Consider the following 18,654-nt stretch of genomic DNA (forward strand, 5'->3'; position numbering starts at 1 on the left):
TTAGAGCACTTCTTGGCCGGTAATAATGCCGTGTCGGTGGGAGAGGGTTTGCATTATTTGTGTGATCAAGGATGTTCATGGTTTATGTCTGTGTATCTTGGTCGGGTTCTCATGAATCACCAATAAATAGGCTGGCGGTAGTGTTCGATGGTGGGATGAATTATGCGATAAACCATGTAGGTCTAACTAACATGCCTATAGTTACTGGTCAAATGGATGGGTTGTTGTGGATCCAGACTTAATCAATATCCGTTCATCCAGATCAGTCGACCGCCCAACCTTTATAAGGTTATTGGATTAAAACCAAATGACACCTTTTTATGGATACATTTAAATTGTCATTGACAAATTTTTCCCATGGGTTTACTTCATGAACCTGAGAAAAAACGGATTGGTCTAAATAGCTTTCCTATAGTTTCTGGTCAAATGGATGTGTTGTTGTGGTTGAAGACTTTATAAATAACCTTTACCTGGGTTTTTGGATAAAACCCAAATGACACCTTTATATGGATACATTGAGAGTGTTAATGGCAATTTTTTTCCATGCTTTTACTTCATGACCATTAGAACATCCGCAATGGTCTAACTAACATGCATATAGTTACTGGTCAAATGGATTGGTTGTTGTGGATTCAAACTTAATACACCACCTTTTTTTCGTTGGGTTATTGACCCAACCTTAAGTTGTCCTATATATATCCAGTTTGCAGAAGCTTAGACCAGGTATAACGTAAACCATTTTTTTCCGCCCACCTGAACCAAAATGTCTTCCTCTAGTTCATCCAGATCAGTCGATCGCCCAAGCGTTGGCCAGAATGATAGCGAGAGAGGGATTCCCAAAAAATGTTACTGTGGTGCTCCCCCAATCCTCCGAAACTCTTTGGGGAGAGACTACCCGGGAAGGAGATTTTACACGTGCGAAATGGCTGAGGTAATTTAATAGATTTTTTTCCCCATTGCTTTGGTTTGTGTGGAGTGATGCAGTTCACGTATGTGCTCTGTTAGGACGGAGGTGTTCACATCGGGAAATGGTGGGATGAAGCCATGATGGAGGAAGCCACCATGCTGAGGCTGGAGATGGAGGACGAGATAGAGAGGATGCGCCGGAGCAAGATGGAGAAGATGCGTGAGAAGATCCAGACCCATAAAGAGGAGATAGAAGTCTTGTTTGAACTCCATGCAAACCATCTTTCAGCAGTAGCATTGTTGAAGGAGGAAATAGCTATGAAGAGCGATGGAACAGCAGTGGCTTTGCTGAAGGAGGAGGTAGCGAAAAAAAGCGATGGAATAGCAGTTGAGCTGAGAAACGTGTTCGTTGGGGCAGTTCTGGTTTTAGGTTTGCTTATATATGTTCTCAAGTAGAGTCTCCTTCCAAGGATTTTCGCAATTGTTGACCTTATAACTATCTAATCGTGTTCAAGTTTTATTTTCCTTTTAGTTTTAATGTCTGTTTCAGTTATAATTTACGTTTCTGTTATAAGTAGTCTCAATCTTCTTGTTAGTTCTGAGTTCTTTCTGACCACGAAAGGTTGATATCTCGGCCTGTAAACTCAAGTGAACCATTTCGAATATATTTACATAGTGGTCTCTTCTCGTTCTTCACTTTTTTAAAAATGGAAATTAGCTGCTTCTTATATTCATGGTGCGGTGGGCTATATGTCCAAAAATTTTTGTAGTTATTACATGTGGATGCTAATATTTGGATATTTACTCGTGGACGCCGACTTCTGGATTATGCCTAACTCATTATATAACCCCGAAAATCTGTTAGTAATTGGATCCATGCTTCTTATATTCACGCTAAGCGTCTCATGGTGCGGTGGGCTATATGTCAAATTTTTTTTTGTTGTTAGTACATGTGGATACTAATTTTTGGATACTTACTCGTGGACGCCGTCTTCTGGATTATGCCTGACTCCGTATCTTTGATGCGTGGTATCCTTGAAGTCTCTAGTTATGTGTTCTTTTCTATCAAGTCTCTAGTTACCCATACTTACTCGTGGACGCCGTCTTCTGGATTTATGTGTTCTTTTTAATCAAGACTTGTAGGATCCTTGTATCTCTTAGATGTTATGTCTGTTTTGAACCATTAAAATCTATTTGAATCAGTTTGTTTTAGCCAAACATCTTAGGAGTCACAAACATCTTACAACATAAGCATTAAATCTTCTTATCACAACAACACAACATCAAACAAGAACCGTAACTACTAACATCACAACTATCCAACTTCAAACTACTTTAAAATGTTTATGATTATGGCAATCGCTAAAATGAATCCTCCCCACGAGATTCCAATAAATTGGGTCAGTAATTTTTCTCGCCCTTTTGATACCTTACCTTCATCTTCAAGCCTTTTCTTCAAGTCTTCGACCTTTTTCTTCTCAACTTCGAGCTTTACCTTCTCACCTTCAAGCTTTACCTTCTCACCTTCAAGCTTTTTTGTCTCTTCTTCGATCTTCTGATTTTCTGCTTCGATTTTTTTATTCTCTTCTTCTTTGTTAACTCCCGAGCTCGTTGTCTGAAGAAGAGATTTCAAACGGCGAATCTCATCCCTCGCCTCCAGTAAACTCATCTTCTGCCAACTACATTGTTTCTCAACATCAGCCCATGAAACAAAGCCATGGACATCACACTTGTAAAATCTCCTTCCTGGATTATCATCTGTCCATGCCTTCAACTTAATTGTAGACCTACCACAGTTACAAGCACGTCCCCAGCTCACCTCTCCACAACTCTTGTTGCTGTTGTCGGATCTAGAACTTTGAGTAGACATAATCGAGTCAGAGAAGAGAGAAGAGAGGATTCTTGTGAACCCTAACCCTAATTTGTTTTTGATTTGGGGGAGAAATGATTCAGAGAATCGAGTATTTGTTTGCAAAGAGGGTATAGTCGTCTTTTCAAGTGCTCTCTTCGGTATTTCCGTTATATCTCGTTATATAGGATTGATCTCAATAACATTATGTACTTTTCCGCGTTGCATTGTTCTTGGGGATTACGTATAAGTCATTAACTTGTCCAGATATTGTTGACCATAATGACTTTAGATTGTGTATTCATGATTTTAAAAGCGTTACACTTGTCCACATGTTTTTGACCATAATGTTAGATCGTCTCATATATATTGATTTTGCTAAGCTCAATGCACATTATCCAAATTCATTCACCTTAGTCTATTCAACGAATGAAACTATTAACGCACGATGCCAAAGTATTATGTTGACTAATTCGTTGTTTAATCATTTCTTTTAGGTCTGACCAAATGTTCATATCAACATATCACTACTCTGCATCGCCCGACCATGTGTTTTTGTCCACACACAACTTTCGCATTGGATCATAGTTGTAGGCCACCTATACACAAATCATACATATTCTTGACGCAGAATATAAGCATAAATGTCAAAGTCTTGAAGCAGAATATTAGATATACATGATTTTAAAAGCGTTACACTTGTCCACATGTTTTTGACCATAATGTTAGATCGTCCCATATATATTGATTTTGCTAAGCTCAATGCACATTATCCAAATTCATTCACCTTAGTCTATTCAACGAATGAATCGATTAACGCACGATGCCAAAGTATTATGTTGACTGATTCGTTGTTTAATCATTTCCTTTAGCTCTGACCAAATGTTCATGTCAACATATTACTACTATGCATGGCCCGACCATGTGTTTTTGTCCACACACAACATATTACAGTTGTAGGCCACCTATACACAGATCATACATATTCTTGACGCAGAATAAGCAAAAACGTCATGGTCTTGAAGCAGAATATTAGATATACATACTCATACCATAAATACAAGAGAATGCCCTAATACCAGATATACCAAGCGTTACCAAAAAGGGACTTAAAGATTCTACAACAACCACCTTCCACTACATACTCTTAACCACACATTAAACAAAAAGGGAGTTCTTGATGGTGTCATACGTATCCACAACATACAAGTTATGGATATCCCATACACCAACCCCTACCAATTACCAATGCACACTACCACTAAAAAAAACAAGTTTCTAAAACATCACACTATCCTCCCTCTATTCCGCCCACCAAATACTTCATATCGGGTTTGTGCATCTTGTTCGGTTGTGTCCTGTTCCCTTGCATCTTGAACACTTGTTAAGTTTCACCTTTGTCTTCTTTGCTTTCTACATGCCAAATACAATTCCAACAATGTTAATGCAAAGCCAAACAGCCCACCATACACCCAAATTAACCAAATTTATATATACAACACTCACTTTGAATTCACCTATCGAAGGTATCCTCAACTCTCTAGGCCTTCCAGTAGGTCTCCTAGTCCGTGGGGGGAGGATTAAATGGTCCTTTATTTCCAATGGCATTTCAACTTCGCTTTCATCAATTGGAGGGTTGACAACTCCCTCATACGTTGCCGCCCATGTAGCGGTTTTGTAACAATGTCCTACCAATGTTGCAAAAGGGACACCTAGCTTGTTTGCTGCCATCATTGCATGACCACAAGGAATTTGCAGTTTATCATATGACTTACAGTTACATTTCTTTGCATCAAGGTTGACGAGGTGCTTTTCCCCAAACTGCCCAACAATCTCATAACTCCAATCAGTCACACTCCCAATCTTGCTCCCTTCCATCCTTAACATTGTCTTCAACATAACCTTGTCCACGTATGGTGGCACCAGCCCCTTATGTTTTTGAGATTTTTTCCGCCTTGCACTAAACCACCTTGTAAGCATAGCGCGTATAAACTCTAGCAACTCAACAATAGGCGACGCCCTTCCTTCTTTCAGCGCCTTATTCAACGTTTCAGCTATGTTGCTTGTCATGAGATTGTACCTTTCACCTTGGAAATAACATCTTGTCCAATGAGCCATTCCAATGTTAAATAGGTATGTTCCACACTCATTGTTCTTTGCTTTTATCTCCTTGTATATCTTATTGAATGCAGATACTTTAAACTCGCAACCAGCATTTCTTACCATCCTCCCAAGACCTTTGTTCTTGAACTTGCTTGTTACATTCCTCTCTAGATGCACTATACACGCCCCATGATGTGCCTTTGGGAAGACCCTATGCTTGGCAGTATAAATCGACATGTGCCTGTCTGATATTATTGTAAGAGTAGGGCAGTCTGCAATTATTCGCTCCACCTTCTGGAAGAACCAAGTCCATGATGCATCATTCTCACTATCGACAACTGCAAACGCCAAGGGAAATACCTGGAAATTGGCATCTTGTCCACTTGCTGTCAACAACACCCCTTTATAAATTCCTCTTAGGTGCGTACCGTCCACAACCAACACCCTTCTCAGTTTCCTAAAACCTGTTATTGATGCACCAAATGCCAAGAACATGTACAAAAACCTCTCATTTCCATTTTCCTCAATATCTGTAACAATATCTGTTATTGTCCCTGGATTTGCAAGCTTAAGGAGATGCAAATATTCTTCCAACTTTGAAAATGCATCAAGATCGTTTCCATGAACTTCCTCAATAGCTTTCGATCTTGCCCTCCAACACTTCATGTACGAACTTGATACCCTAAGTTCCTCAAGAACTAACTGTTGCAGATCCATTGGTTTAGGGCCTTTTACCGGCTCACCAAATTTTGCCTTGTACACTGCAGCTATAACCTTCGCTGTTGCTTTCTTCATGTACTTCTGCCTGGTTTCAGTTGTGCATGTGTGCTCAAGTTGTGCTTTACGTATCTCATAATACCCACTTTCCCTCTTTTCCACAGCCAGTATCCTCCACTCACACCTTTGATCAGAACAATTACACACAAACGACTCTCGCTTTGTCATTGTTTGTTTGTAGTGGAACATATTTTTAATAGCATAAATTGCTAAGCCTATTTGACAATCCTCTTTACTTGCGTATACCTTCCCTTTGTAAACTTCATCACCATCGTCTCTATCCAAATCTGGTATTGGGTCTCTTTCATACTCAGTATCGTCAAACATCGGGGGAATATCAAACTCCTCATCATCCACATCTCTTAACTCCCGTTGTTCCACAGGAACCTGTCCACCTGGATCAGAACATTCTGGCAGTGTCTCCTCATCAGATATTCCGTCCAATCTAAACCCCAATGCTTCTTCACCACTGCACATTACATCAACAGCGTTGGTACCTCCCAAATCTTCATCAATGAAATTATTCCAGAAATCATTATCATACCCTGCTGGCATCACATAATCATCCCCTCGGACTCCATCTTCCGCCGTGTTATCCCATTCTTCAATCGGTGATTCTTTTCCAGTTTCCTCTAACCCATCCGAGTTATAAGTACAATCTGCCTCGCTAACAATTGGCCCTCTCTTACTGCCTCTCTTTGCTTCAACCACCAAGACTTCGTCTACTAATTCCTCCTCATCCAAACTAATAGATGTTCCAGCCGTTGCTAATTCATCGCTCAAACCCATTACTAGACTTCTACCATAATTTTTCCTACTCAAACTCTCCCTCAACTCGTCGAATGTCACACACAAGTTCAGTGTTTCGTTATTAACCGCCATCTTCAAAAAGTAGTCTAATCCAACAACGGTTGTAACCATTACAGGGGGTGTGTTAACTCCTGTAGCTAATTTGAGGCTGTTTGGTGACCAGTAGCTAAGCGTGACTAGAGATCCAACATCAACCCCGAACTCCTGCACAACTGCTTCTTTCATCTCCGACAGTGATATGCCGTCAAATACAGGCACAATCCTAGATCTTCTTGCCTGATCAACTTTAAATTCCCACTTTCCACAAGCTTTGCAGAGCCATTCCCCGCAAATAACATAACAGTGCCAAATTTTCTGCCAATGAAACCAAAACATAATATATGTCATTATCACATAGAAATCCTTAATGAAAGACAATGACCTGAACAAGTTGACAGTATGAACAATTTCCCACGAACAACTCACCGTCGCCATCATCGAGACTTCTTCGCTTTCCATATCGATTATTTACCCTAAACCAGATCTAAAAGTCTTATACCTTTTCGTAATTGTAATTTACTCTAACTAGAAGACTTTAACTACATTGTCCAACCAGCATCAATTTCAAACCCGAGATCGGTTACTTTCAGGGGCAAAGTGGTATTGATTTTTTATGAACAGTTAAAAAAAGATGAAAATGTTAAAAAGTGTGTCTTTTGTTACGAAAGTCACAGAAAGTGTTCCATTGTGTAACTCACCCATGAAAAAGATATATTACAAACATAGAAAGCGTGAAATATTTGGTACAGAAACAGAGAATTTGGTACATAATATATTGGAACTCATAACATAGATGAAACAACCAGTAAACTAAACTAATGCCTTTTTTTTAAATAACTACTTAAAATAATGTGATTAAAATCCTCTTCTACTATAGATGATTACTTTTTGAGCTAACACTTTAATTTGACATCTGACTTACATCTAACATGGCTGGTCAGCTAAAAGAAATGATTACTTTTAGCTTGTCAAACTGCTGCTCTTCTAGTTACCCCTAAAAATGCATTAAATGATTACTTTTATTTTTTTATTGATCATCGTGCATTGAAAGAAATTAAAAAGAAAAAAAGAAAAAAGAAAAGGAAGCGTTGGTTTGAGTTCTCTCAGACGTTTTTCTCTCAGACGCAATTCTCTCAGAGAACCCTTTTTCCCTGCAAAACTTTTGCTCTCCTTCTTTCTTAGGGTTTCAATGGATTCCGGAATTGCTTTTGTAATGCTGGCTTCTGTATGTTCTATCATTATTTGTGCCTCTCTCTTCTTTTTGATTATTCGAATCCCTGCTGAAAATAACGAACAAGTTAACCATGTAAGTTCGAGTGCTTGTCCAATTTTTTCTTAGGGTTTCAATGAAATTTATGTTTGAATCTAAGCAAGTTACCGATGTAAATTTCTTCTCTAATAATCTGAAGTTCTTGTTTCGATAGACTGTGAGTCCGAATCCGAGCTCTCCAGACCACATTGTGAATTTGGAGATGTCTTCGGAAGCAACAGCATTTTCCTCTTTGGAAGCAACAACCTGCTCCTCTCCTGAAGCAACAACTTGGTATGAGGACACTGTGCTATCACCGGTCACCTATCGTTATATACTGTAAGACCTCGTGTTACAATTAAGTCTATCGTATATTATCTGTTTCAAGACTCTTGCTTTGTTTAGGTTTGTTTTTTAGTCCCTGGCTTTGAGATCAGTATTTAGTTGTCGATGGGTTTCCAACATCGTGTATATTATTGGTGGCTATTTGTAGGCTTGCTTTATTTCTTGGGTTTACAAAGCTAATTAGTATACTATGCATTTCTATAACTAGTTGGTATGTATGGTTGATCCTTTCAATACATTGAAAAATTTTAATCTGTTGTTCATTTACCTTAGTGCCGAGGATCGTGTTCTGCCTGGTGTTCATTTTAATCAGGAAGATGCTTTCATTGCTTTGGCTCGTGCTAAGGCTCAGGTTGCGGCTGAGGCGAACATTTATGATCATATACTGTAAGATCTTTGCAATTAGATAATGTTGTTAACACAAGCGTTGCAATTAAGTCTCTCTAATCACAGAATTCTCATCGTATATTTTCTGTTTCAAGACTCTTGCTTTGCCTAGGTTTTTTTTTTAGTCCCTTGATTTGAAATCAATATTTAGTTGTCGATCGGTTTCTAACATCGTGTATATAACTGGTGGCTATTTGTAGGCTTGCTTTATTTCTTGGGTTTACATTGTTTTAAGCTAATTAGTATATTATGCATTTCTATAACTAGTTGGTATGTACGGTTGATCCTTTCAATACATTGGAAAATTTTAATCCCTTGTTCATTTACCTTAGTGCGGAGGATGAGGCCAATGCTCATGCTCAGGCTCAGGCTCAGGCTCAGGCTCAGGCTCAGGCTCAGGCTCAGGCTCAGGCTCAGGCTCAGGGAGATGTTCATATTCCAATTTGGTTTATAGTCCCTAAGAGTGAAACCTCGGGCACCAAGATGAAGCGTGAAGATAGCTTGACCTTAATTGAACGCTATCGATCTTTTGTTCATGGTTAATATGTTCTGTTTAATGTTTTGGCTGGCTAATACATATCTTGAATAGGTTTTGGCAGGCCAATACATATTAGTGTATGAATTCTACTAATGTTTTGTTTTTCCCCAAACTAACTTGATTAACATGTGTCTGTGATTTTTTTTGGTGAACACATGTGTGGTTTTTTGTATGTTTCTACATGTTCTATCATGTTCTCGGGTAGGTTGATGGATTCTTTTTGGTATGTTTAAGGAATTATAAGATCGGGTAAGTTGATGAACAACCTAATATCGTTTTTTTATAAACATTTTTCATTTTATAGTCATTTATAAAACCCTGTGTTTTGGTCCCTTCTCTTCTCTTTTCCCTTTATAAACCCTTTTGTATTCTCTTTGAGAACTCATCTATCTTTCTCTTTAAGATTAGATTGTGTTAAAAAAAAAAAAAAAACACTCTTTAAAATTAGATCATCTTGTCGATGTGCATATCCAGCAAAACCCTTGATCTCTTTGGTGTGTATATCCTGTGTCACACCTTGCTCGGAATGGCATTAAAACGTAAAGGATTCAGTATGGATACTATATTACTATCCATAATCTTTGACAACAAAACAAACCTAAAAATCAATAAAAACAATCTTCTTTTCACGCAAGACTAAGAAAGAGTTCAAGTAACGAGCATTTTTTAAGATAAAACTAAAGAAATCTGACTCTTCTGGTCTTCCGGTGTACCCTGAAAACTCGAAAGTTTCAAGACTCTCCAACAAACATTCAGGAACAGAGCTCTGTTCAATGTTCCAGCTACACGGTTCCCACTCCCGAAGCCATGGATATCTCTCACTCTGAGATATAAAGGAGACAGTTAATACTACCATTTAAGACCGAAAAAGAGTCAACAAAGAAACTTACAGTATAAGCGAAGATATTGAGGATTAGAAGTTTAGGAGAATCTTGGAGCAATTGGACAAGTAACTTCGACCAATCATCATTACAAATATGTAGCCTCAGATATTCAAGCTGCTTGAAGACAATACCAGCATGATACACAGGCTGCACACGTGAAAACGCAACATATTTATTGCTATAAGTACTATATTGCAACTGAAATCTTGATGCTGAGAGATTGAAAAATATTACATCTACGCCATGGTTGGTATGTACGCGTAATATAAGCCGTTTGACAGATGTGACTGATATGAGAAGCTTCTCCGGATTCTGCTCAACATCGATAACTGCCTCTTCAAGTTTTCGCATACCTTTAATCAAGTAGGAGAAAGCGTCTCTTTGATCCGTAACTTTGAAATATTTTAAAGAAGGAGTTACTATCACAACCTCATCAGAAAAACATTCACTGCTTATCTCTAAGGTTAAACGCTGCAAGGACGGGACAATAATAACCAACTCTTTCACATTGTCATTCTTATATCGTTCAATACTCAGATCTTCCAGAACAGGGCAACAAGACAGAAGCAGCTCAAGAGATTCTTCGGTTGAGTATGTCACCTCACTGATTTGCAAGGTTTTCAAGGACGGGAGATAAGCCATACCAGGAACTTCCACAAGAATCACCCTACTGCTAAGATTTAAAGCCACAAGCGAACTGCAGGTATACAAACTATTCGGCAATAACACAGGTTCATTACAGGTAGTAATATAGATTATACTTAGCTCTTGAACACGGCGAGAAACTGAAATACCAACCCAACGTTTGATATCCTCAGGGCAAATTACATCATGAAGAAATCTGAGCCGCAAGCTTTCAATGATCGGAGCTCTGTATAATGCCAGATTCTTGTCAATAAAATTTCGATACCTCTGGCATGAAGACAATTCAGAAACATTGATGTCATTGATATCATCATACTCAAGTTTAGGCAAACACATCCAAAGAAACTCCCATCGTTTAGACAAAACGCTAGTGGATACAGCAACTTTTGTTGGAAGAAACGACAATATCATCACCAGCAAGTCATCAGACAACTCACTCATTTTCGCCATATCTTTACAAATCCAAGATACTGAAACATTCGACGGAACTTGTGTTTTTCCAATCCTGAAAAAGAAAAAAGCAACAACGACAAGAATACTCCGTAAGACTTACGGATTTGTCAGAAGCCAACCAAAAGAATTAGTAAAACAAAGCCACAGAGAAAAAAGAACAGAACCCTAGAAAATCCCTCGGAGAAATGAGGAAAAGGAAGAAGAAGGAAGTGTTTTTCAGAAGTTATAAGATTCGTAGAACTTCGCCTCTCACCATCAATAAACTCACCACCATCTGACCGTTCGGCTTCATTTTACAGAATCGTGTCGTTTCAGCGATTTTTTTGGGAGAGAAGTGAATAATGAATGTCGTTTTTTGTTTTTTTTTTCACAAGTGGGATTTTATTGATGAAACATATCATACATGGGCCAACAAAGCCCTAACAAAAAAAAAAAAAAAAAAAACTAGGATAACAAAAGCCCAAGAAAAACTAGCATCACTTCAGAAAAAGATTTGATCAACAGTAAAAATCTAAAGTTTGGAGATGTTGTTAAGAGTTGTACCAGAACAACTACTACTAAAATGAGAGTATTCCTGGCGCGTCTACGTTTCGCTATAGTCGTTCCGGGAAGACTCCGTTTAAGCTCGTTTTTTTTTCCAAACAAACGACAAAAACCATCAGCATTTCTAAGTTAAATCTGATTTGAAGGGGATAACTGAGGCAAGTCATGACTTTTTACCTCTGATGTTAGTTTGTTTTATGATATATTTTCAACTTTTGTGTGATGGTGCAGTTTATTCCGGAGGAGTCTTTCCGGCACATGGGGGATAACTGAGGCAAGTCATGACTTTTTACCTCTGATGTTAGTTTGTTTTATGATATATTTTCAACTTTTGTGTGATGGTGCAGTTTATTCCGGAGGAGTCTTTCCGGCACATGGGTTCCTTAACCAGATATGAATGATGAATTAGCTCTATAAACACTAACCACATAGATGAAGTGCAAAATTTGGAGGACTCTACTGGGGAAATGAATGAATTCTGGCTGGCTGGTTAACCTTTGGATTTTTCATTAGTCGACCTAGAAACTTAGATATTTACATGCAAGTGAGCATAATGCAGAGTATTAATTTTCTCTATTTTGTTATAACAATTAGCTAGGTGTTGTGTGAACTAGGGCTGGGCACTGATACCCATTACAATTTTTTTCACACGTAAATATCTAAAGTTTGGAGATGTTGTTAAGAGTTGTACCAAAACAAGTACTACTAAAAAGAGAGTATTCCTGGCGCGTCTACGTTTCGCTATAGTCGTGCCGGGAAGACTCCGTTTAAGCTCGTTTTCTTTTTCCAAACAAACGACAAAAACCATCAGCATTTCTAAGTTAAATCTGATTTGAAGGGGATAACTGAGGCAAGTCATGACTTTTTACCTCTGATGTTAGTTTGTTTTATGATATATTTTCAACTTTTGTGTGATGGTGCAGTTTATTCCGGAGGAGTCTTTCCGGCACATGGGTTCCTCGTTTTCTTTTTCCAAACAAACGACAAAAACCATCAGCATTCTACAATGGATCAACGTTTTCCAAGCAGATCTACGATCCATACAATAACCTAGGAAGAGAAATCAACACTTGGGGAAGAGAAACTGTAGAGAAAACGAAACTGAACGGTTGCTTGTAAGAGAAACAAACACAGAAATTGATAACCGAGTTCACGGCTTAACCGCTACGTCTCGGGGGAGCGGAAAGTGTCGGAAAGTGTCGGACAACCTTAACAAATGATTTTTGATTGGTTGTGGTGGAAAGTGTCGGACAACCTTAACAAATGATTTCTGAACCCTTCAGAAGAAGGATGAACAATTCTGAACCCTTCAGAAGAAGGATGAATGATTCTGTGTGGCTCGCTTGAGACTATCGTATGAAGATAAGTTGCAACTAGAAAACAGCATCCACAAAGTGAAGGATGTGGCTGCTAACTATATGATGAAGTCATACTCTCACTCTCTACTCTCTTCATCTCCTAAACCATCTTCTTATATTCGTGCTTTTCGTTTTTCTCACTCTTGGTTGTGGTGGAGAGTGTCGGACAACCTTAACAAATGATTTCTGAACCCTTCAGAAGAAGGATGAACAATTCTGAACCCTTCAGAAGAAGGATGAATGATTCTGAACCTTAACAAATGATTTTTGATTGGTTGTGGCGGAATGTGTCGGACAACCTTAACAAATGATTTTTGATTGGTTGTGGTGGAAAGTGTCAAGCTTCGTACGTCCTTCCATTTTTGCTTGAGACTAAATAAAAGAGACCGAGAAGGTAGAAAAAAGATAAAGACAGAGAAGATGGATTTTTAGTGAATGAGATGAACCACCTCCCATATATGATGAGAAAAACGATAGGATAGTTTTTGGGATGCTCTATCACAAAATAGGTAGTTATGCATCTATTTTCCTAACACAAACAACAAAGAATCGATGTCACAACAATAAGGAAATGAAAAATACCAAACCAAACTGAAGCAATTGATTCGTAAAAGGGAATGAAATCGCAGTAAACCGAGTTGTTTTTGGTTGAGTTGTTTTCTAACCCGAATGGTTCTGTTCGAGTCGGGTTTATACCGAACCGAACCGTATCCCGACGGACAAAAAGCTAGGTCAAATTTCTACAACGGATCAACGTTTTCCAAGCAGATCTAACATCATCCACAAAGTGAAGGAAGTGGCTGCTAACTATATGATGAAGTCATACTCTCACTCTCTACTCTCTCATCTCCTAAACCATCTTCTTATATTCGAATCAAATTTTTTTTTGTTTAGTTACCTTTTTCTTTATTCACGACATTGCTACTTTCTTTAGGACGTGCGTGAGTTCTTATATACAACATAATTACGTAATGCGTGAGCATTTATGAATACAGCTAAAGAATTGAATCAAACTCACATGAATTGAGAGAACAAAGTATATGTGGTTATGGCGATTCACATGATTCCTATGAAACAAAAGACAATGCTCATCAACACAAGAATCTAAGGATGTGATGATCCAAATCACTGATTCAGTGGATGGATGTTTAGGGTTTGCAGAGAACCCTACACTACATTCAGGAAGAATGATTTCTAAACCCTACACTAAACCGCTCAGCATAGAGATGCTCCATCAGTAGAGGCTTCCAGAATAGTTTCTCCTTCTTCTAGGGGGTTCAGAAATCATTAGTCCTTATATTCTGAAGGGTTCAGAATCATTCATCCTTCTTCTGAAGGGTTCAGAATTGTTCATCCTTCTTCTGACGCTCAGCATAGAGATGCTCCATCAGTAGAGGCTTCCAGAATAGTTTCTCCTTCTTCTAGGGGGTTCAGAAATCATTAGTCCTTATATTCTGAATGGTTCAGAATCATTCATCCTTCTTCTGAAGGGTTCAGAATTGTTCATCCTTCTTCTGAAGGGTTCAGAAATCATTCTTTAAGGTTGTCCGACACTTTCCAACACAACCAATCAAAAATGATTTGTTAAGGTTGTCCGACACTTTCCGCCACAAATCAGTATTGGAAACCATAATCTAGATCTATCGTTGTAGAGAGAAACACAAAATCAGAAATTTTTTGTTTGAATTTCGAGAAACGAAATTGGACCGTTGAGAGCCTTAAGACAGAGAAGCGACTTCTTATTATTGAGGATTTTCTCTCCAAGTCGGTGCTGATTTCTTCTGGGTTTTAGAGACCAAACGGTCGAAAGATCGTAATTGAAAGCTGAAAGCTGAAAGCTGAAACGATTTATGACCGTTTGGAGAGTGTCAATTAAACCAAACCAATATTCAAGTAAACCAAACCAATGTTTAAACGCATGGAATGGATTATCTTTTTTTTTTTTTTTTTTGTCACAAGTGTGTTAATTTTTTATTAAGCCAAAACAGAGCCATTACAAAAGTTAACGAAGCCACAGTAAACAAAGGGCTTACTTGAAACTATAACAACAAAAGTATGAAAGGGAAGAGTGATAATCCCTTCACTATTCTAAAACAGAGCCCAAAAAATGATATTATCTGTTCTAGAACTTATTCTACTTAACCAAACAAACTTAAGTAAACCTGTAATGACAAATTACAGGGACCCAAAAAGTTATGACACAAGTTTGTAGAGCAGTCAGCGTTTTTTAGGAGGCTTCAGAATTTCTCCTCTTTCTTCAGCACGATTGTTGAGATTTGAACTTGGGCGTCTAGATAATTCACCAACCTCAAAATTCCTTGGCATTCTTGAAGAGATATCTTCCTCATTGGTGAGTGAAATGTTTGATTCTATAGAAGACTGTCTCCTCTATAATGTTGGTTGAGGTGTTGGTTGTGCAGAGTGTCGAAGTCCTTCGTAACTTAAACCTGGAAAATAAGGAGAGGCAGCTGCAAGTTCATCAGTATTCAAAGGTGGACAGTTTACCCTTGGTGGTGGAGATAATGGAGCAGGAAAGGAGTTGTCAGAGTTTTGAGATTGAGAGTTAAGATCATATCTTCTGTCTTCATCACAAACCCTGCTTCTGTTGAAAACAGGCACATCAAGAACTTCAGGACTACTCCTTGGAGTAGGAGGAGGGTTGTTGTAAGAGCAATAGCTGCGGTGATGTGTAATTCGAAGACAGTTACTACAAATCCTTCTCAGGTGCTCATACTGGAAACTAAGCATAGCTCTTTCTCTAGATTCAAAGCAAACTCGTCGGAAAAACCTTAAGCATGCAGTGATTTCAAAGCGAACTCGAACTCTAGTAAAGGTGATTTGAGTAGTGATCTCATCACTAAAATCCACATAGATGACTTCACCTAGAGTTTGAGCTATAAACCTGATTGTTCCATCAGAAACATATGTGAGAGAAATTCCACGAATTTGCACCCAAAGGTCAATGGTGGTTAGAAAATCCAGATCTGGGAAGTCTTCCCACCGATGAGAGGCAACAAACCAATTGTTGAATATCCATGGAGACCGAAGTTTAACAGAAACCAAGTCAGTTTCAGATTGGAATAAGAACTGGACATAAGTACCATTCAGAACTCTCCCGTGGACTCATGATGTTAATCCCCACGTTCTTGGGAGTGAAGATACCACAAAGTGTAGACTTTGAGCTCTTATCTAAATTTTTTGATTTAAACCAAACAAACTTATAAAACCAAATTCACAACATTCAAAACATTCTTTAACCATCCCTGATCCCTCGATCTTGGATTTCCGATGGGAATCAAGAATCTTTGAGATAGATCACAGAAGCAACTCTACCATTATGTGTCAATAGCTTAGCGTCAACCACATCACAGTCGACATCAGTGTAAACAACAAACATCTTAGCATTAAACTTATTCGGTCTATTTCGGTTAACTCTAGAGCATTTAAACTGTTTACTTCAATGTTTCTCCCTACTAAACCGTCGTAATCAGGAAAAAAAACGATTCTATATTTATAATTAAATTCATGAATCTTTAAAATTACGAAAATACTTGTTCAATGTATATCAAAACGCTATAGTCATTTAATTTGGTTTGTTCAAGTTAGGGTTTGACTGGTTTAAACGCAGCGGTTGCGGTTGTGGTTGTGGGAGTTTGCAGAAGCGGTCGGTTGCGGTTTCAAGCGTTATTTAGCGCTTTGACCGACTGGTTAAGCAGTTGTAAACGGGTGCCTTTGCGGGAGATTTATGACTGGTTGATCAGCGGGTACGATAGCGGTTAAACCAAAATTTACCAAAACAAATTTAATATATGATTATAAAAAGTATAAAACACCAAAAACTATAATTATAAAAAGTATAAAATTTTTAAACATGATTAATGATTAAAAACCATAAATAATTATTCAAATAAATTTTATATTGAAAACAAAAATAATTATTAATATTATAAAATTAAAGTTAGATAATTATTTATTTTTTTAGAATTAACGTGAATATATATGACTTGATAATATATATTTTAATTTATTTATTTTCCTTTTTTATTTTATTTCCATTTTTAAACCAACCGCAAACGCTTGCGGGAAGGAGCTTTTGAAATCCAGCGATTTCGAGCGGTTCAGAGCAGTGTGAAGCGATTTCTATGATTGGTACCAACCGCTAACAACTGCAACCGACCGCTAACAGCTGCTAGGTGGGTGCTAGCGGAAGAACCAATCAAGCCCTTAGTCACACGAAAAACTGCAATAATTGGGAAAATGAGTTAGAAAATTAAAGGAAAAATGGGTAGAAAACTCCCCCCCCACCTTTCCTAAAAACATTTAAAAATCTCTCAACTTTTTTTGTGGGGTTTAAAACCCTCACATTTTCATAAGTGGTAAAATAAAACCTTTTTTGTCAACAGCTTAAATTAAACTCAACTTTTTTTTTAAATCGTAATATTAAAATAATAATAAACAAAAAAAATTTAATTTATAGTTTTTTTTTTAAAAACTCGAGTTTGCAATTTCTATAATTAAGATTTTGAGCTATAAAAATTTATTAACAATTTAGTTGAGATAAGGCAAATCATTTTTGTTACCACTAGAAGTTATGTAAACTACAAAAACTTATAGGATAGCACATTTAATTATTATTATTTTGTTCGAGTTCTCAGGTTTTGGATAAAAAATATATTTAAATAATGATTAACAAAATCTAATTTATATTTTTTTTAATATAGAGAAATATTATCTGTTAGTAAATCTTAGTTAGTTTGTCCGATGAAAATATTTTGAAGTAGAAATTCATGTACTTTCATAGTATTATAAAATTAGGTTTGATTTCACGTTAGTAAATTTGTGTGATCGAACCAAATAAACTTTTATTAGCATAAACTCATATTCGTTTCGGTGTAATAATTTATGTATCATTCGTAACAAAATATATTTGGTTTCATGTTGATGAAACAACCGAATACAAATTCATTAATTAACTTTTTTACATCATGATTTAAAAACTTTCAATTTAGAGGAAGATTGCAAACTAAAATTTTAGTAGAAAAATCCTAAATCAAATTGTTTATATTTATTTATGTTTTAATATAATAATTTGTGTGAATTTAAATTGAGTTTATTAATAATAGGGTTTATTTTAACATTTATGAAAAGGTGAGAGTACGTTTGAAAACCCACAAAAAAAGTTGAGGATTTTTTATATGTTTTTAAGAAAGGTGAGGGTTTTTCTACTCATTTTTTCTGAAAGGTAATATTAGGATTATTGAATTTAAATATTTTATTACCATCCATATTACATCTGCCATCAGCAGAAATGTAAGCTTTTTAATGGGAAGATTCAAAGCGGTGAGAATTTGTACACCTTCTAACAAAATCCCATTTATTTAAAAACATTTTCAGAGTAAAATTTTATCATAACACATTTATTATTTTATAATAATTTTCATTTCCAAAGATATGCAGAAAGAATTTGAATAGCCAGATTACAACATTGATGTATAACTGATTCACTTTGATTAGTCATAAAGGTTTTTTTATGTTTCAAAAACTAGAATGAAAGGAAATTAAAGAGAATTAGAAAACAAAATTCTTGAGCTAGTTTTGTTATTCATAACTCAAAATAGTTTCAAAATTAATGGCAATGTTTTTCCAAAATAAGCAACATTGAGATCATGACACGTGAGATTGGTAACTTTTCATAAGATTTTTTTTTTGAATCAATAAATTAAACATTTTTTTAAGAAAAAACATAGCACTAGCCATTGCACCTACCG

The 18,654-nt window shown here is 36.9% G+C and overlaps 1 protein-coding gene and 1 pseudogene across 1 annotated transcript; both read right to left on the bottom strand.

Moving 5' to 3' along the window:
• Positions 1 to 9,601: 9,601 nt before the first annotated feature.
• LOC110230903 (putative FBD-associated F-box protein At5g56700) lies at positions 9,602 to 10,982 on the bottom strand. Its single transcript, XM_021035145.1, has 3 exons — positions 10,122 to 10,982; positions 9,903 to 10,034; positions 9,602 to 9,826 (listed from the first exon to the last, which is right to left on the bottom strand). The coding sequence occupies exons 1-3, from the start codon at positions 10,980 to 10,982 to the stop codon at positions 9,602 to 9,604; spliced, it is 1,218 nt and encodes a 405-aa protein (XP_020890804.1).
• A 4,292-nt stretch (positions 10,983 to 15,274) lies between these two features.
• LOC110230904 lies at positions 15,275 to 16,283 on the bottom strand (annotated as a pseudogene).
• Positions 16,284 to 18,654: the final 2,371 nt, after the last annotated feature.

The sequence above is a fragment of the Arabidopsis lyrata genome (genome assembly GCF_000004255.2).
Source record: "Arabidopsis lyrata subsp. lyrata unplaced genomic scaffold ARALYscaffold_2, whole genome shotgun sequence".
NCBI classification, from domain to species: Eukaryota; Viridiplantae; Streptophyta; class Magnoliopsida; order Brassicales; family Brassicaceae; genus Arabidopsis; species Arabidopsis lyrata.

Excerpts from the sequence above, each read along its gene's own strand:
- LOC110230903 (XM_021035145.1), bottom strand. The coding sequence starts at position 10,982 with ATGGCGAAAATGAGTGAGTTGTCTGATGACTTGCTGGTGATGATATTG. Across the intron at positions 10,035-10,121 it reads ATACCAACCATGGCGTAGAT|CCTGTGTATCATGCTGGTAT; the intron begins GTAATATTTTTC and ends TCACGTGTGCAG. Across the intron at positions 9,827-9,902 it reads TTCTAATCCTCAATATCTTC|AGTGAGAGATATCCATGGCT; the intron begins GCTTATACTGTA and ends TTTATATCTCAG.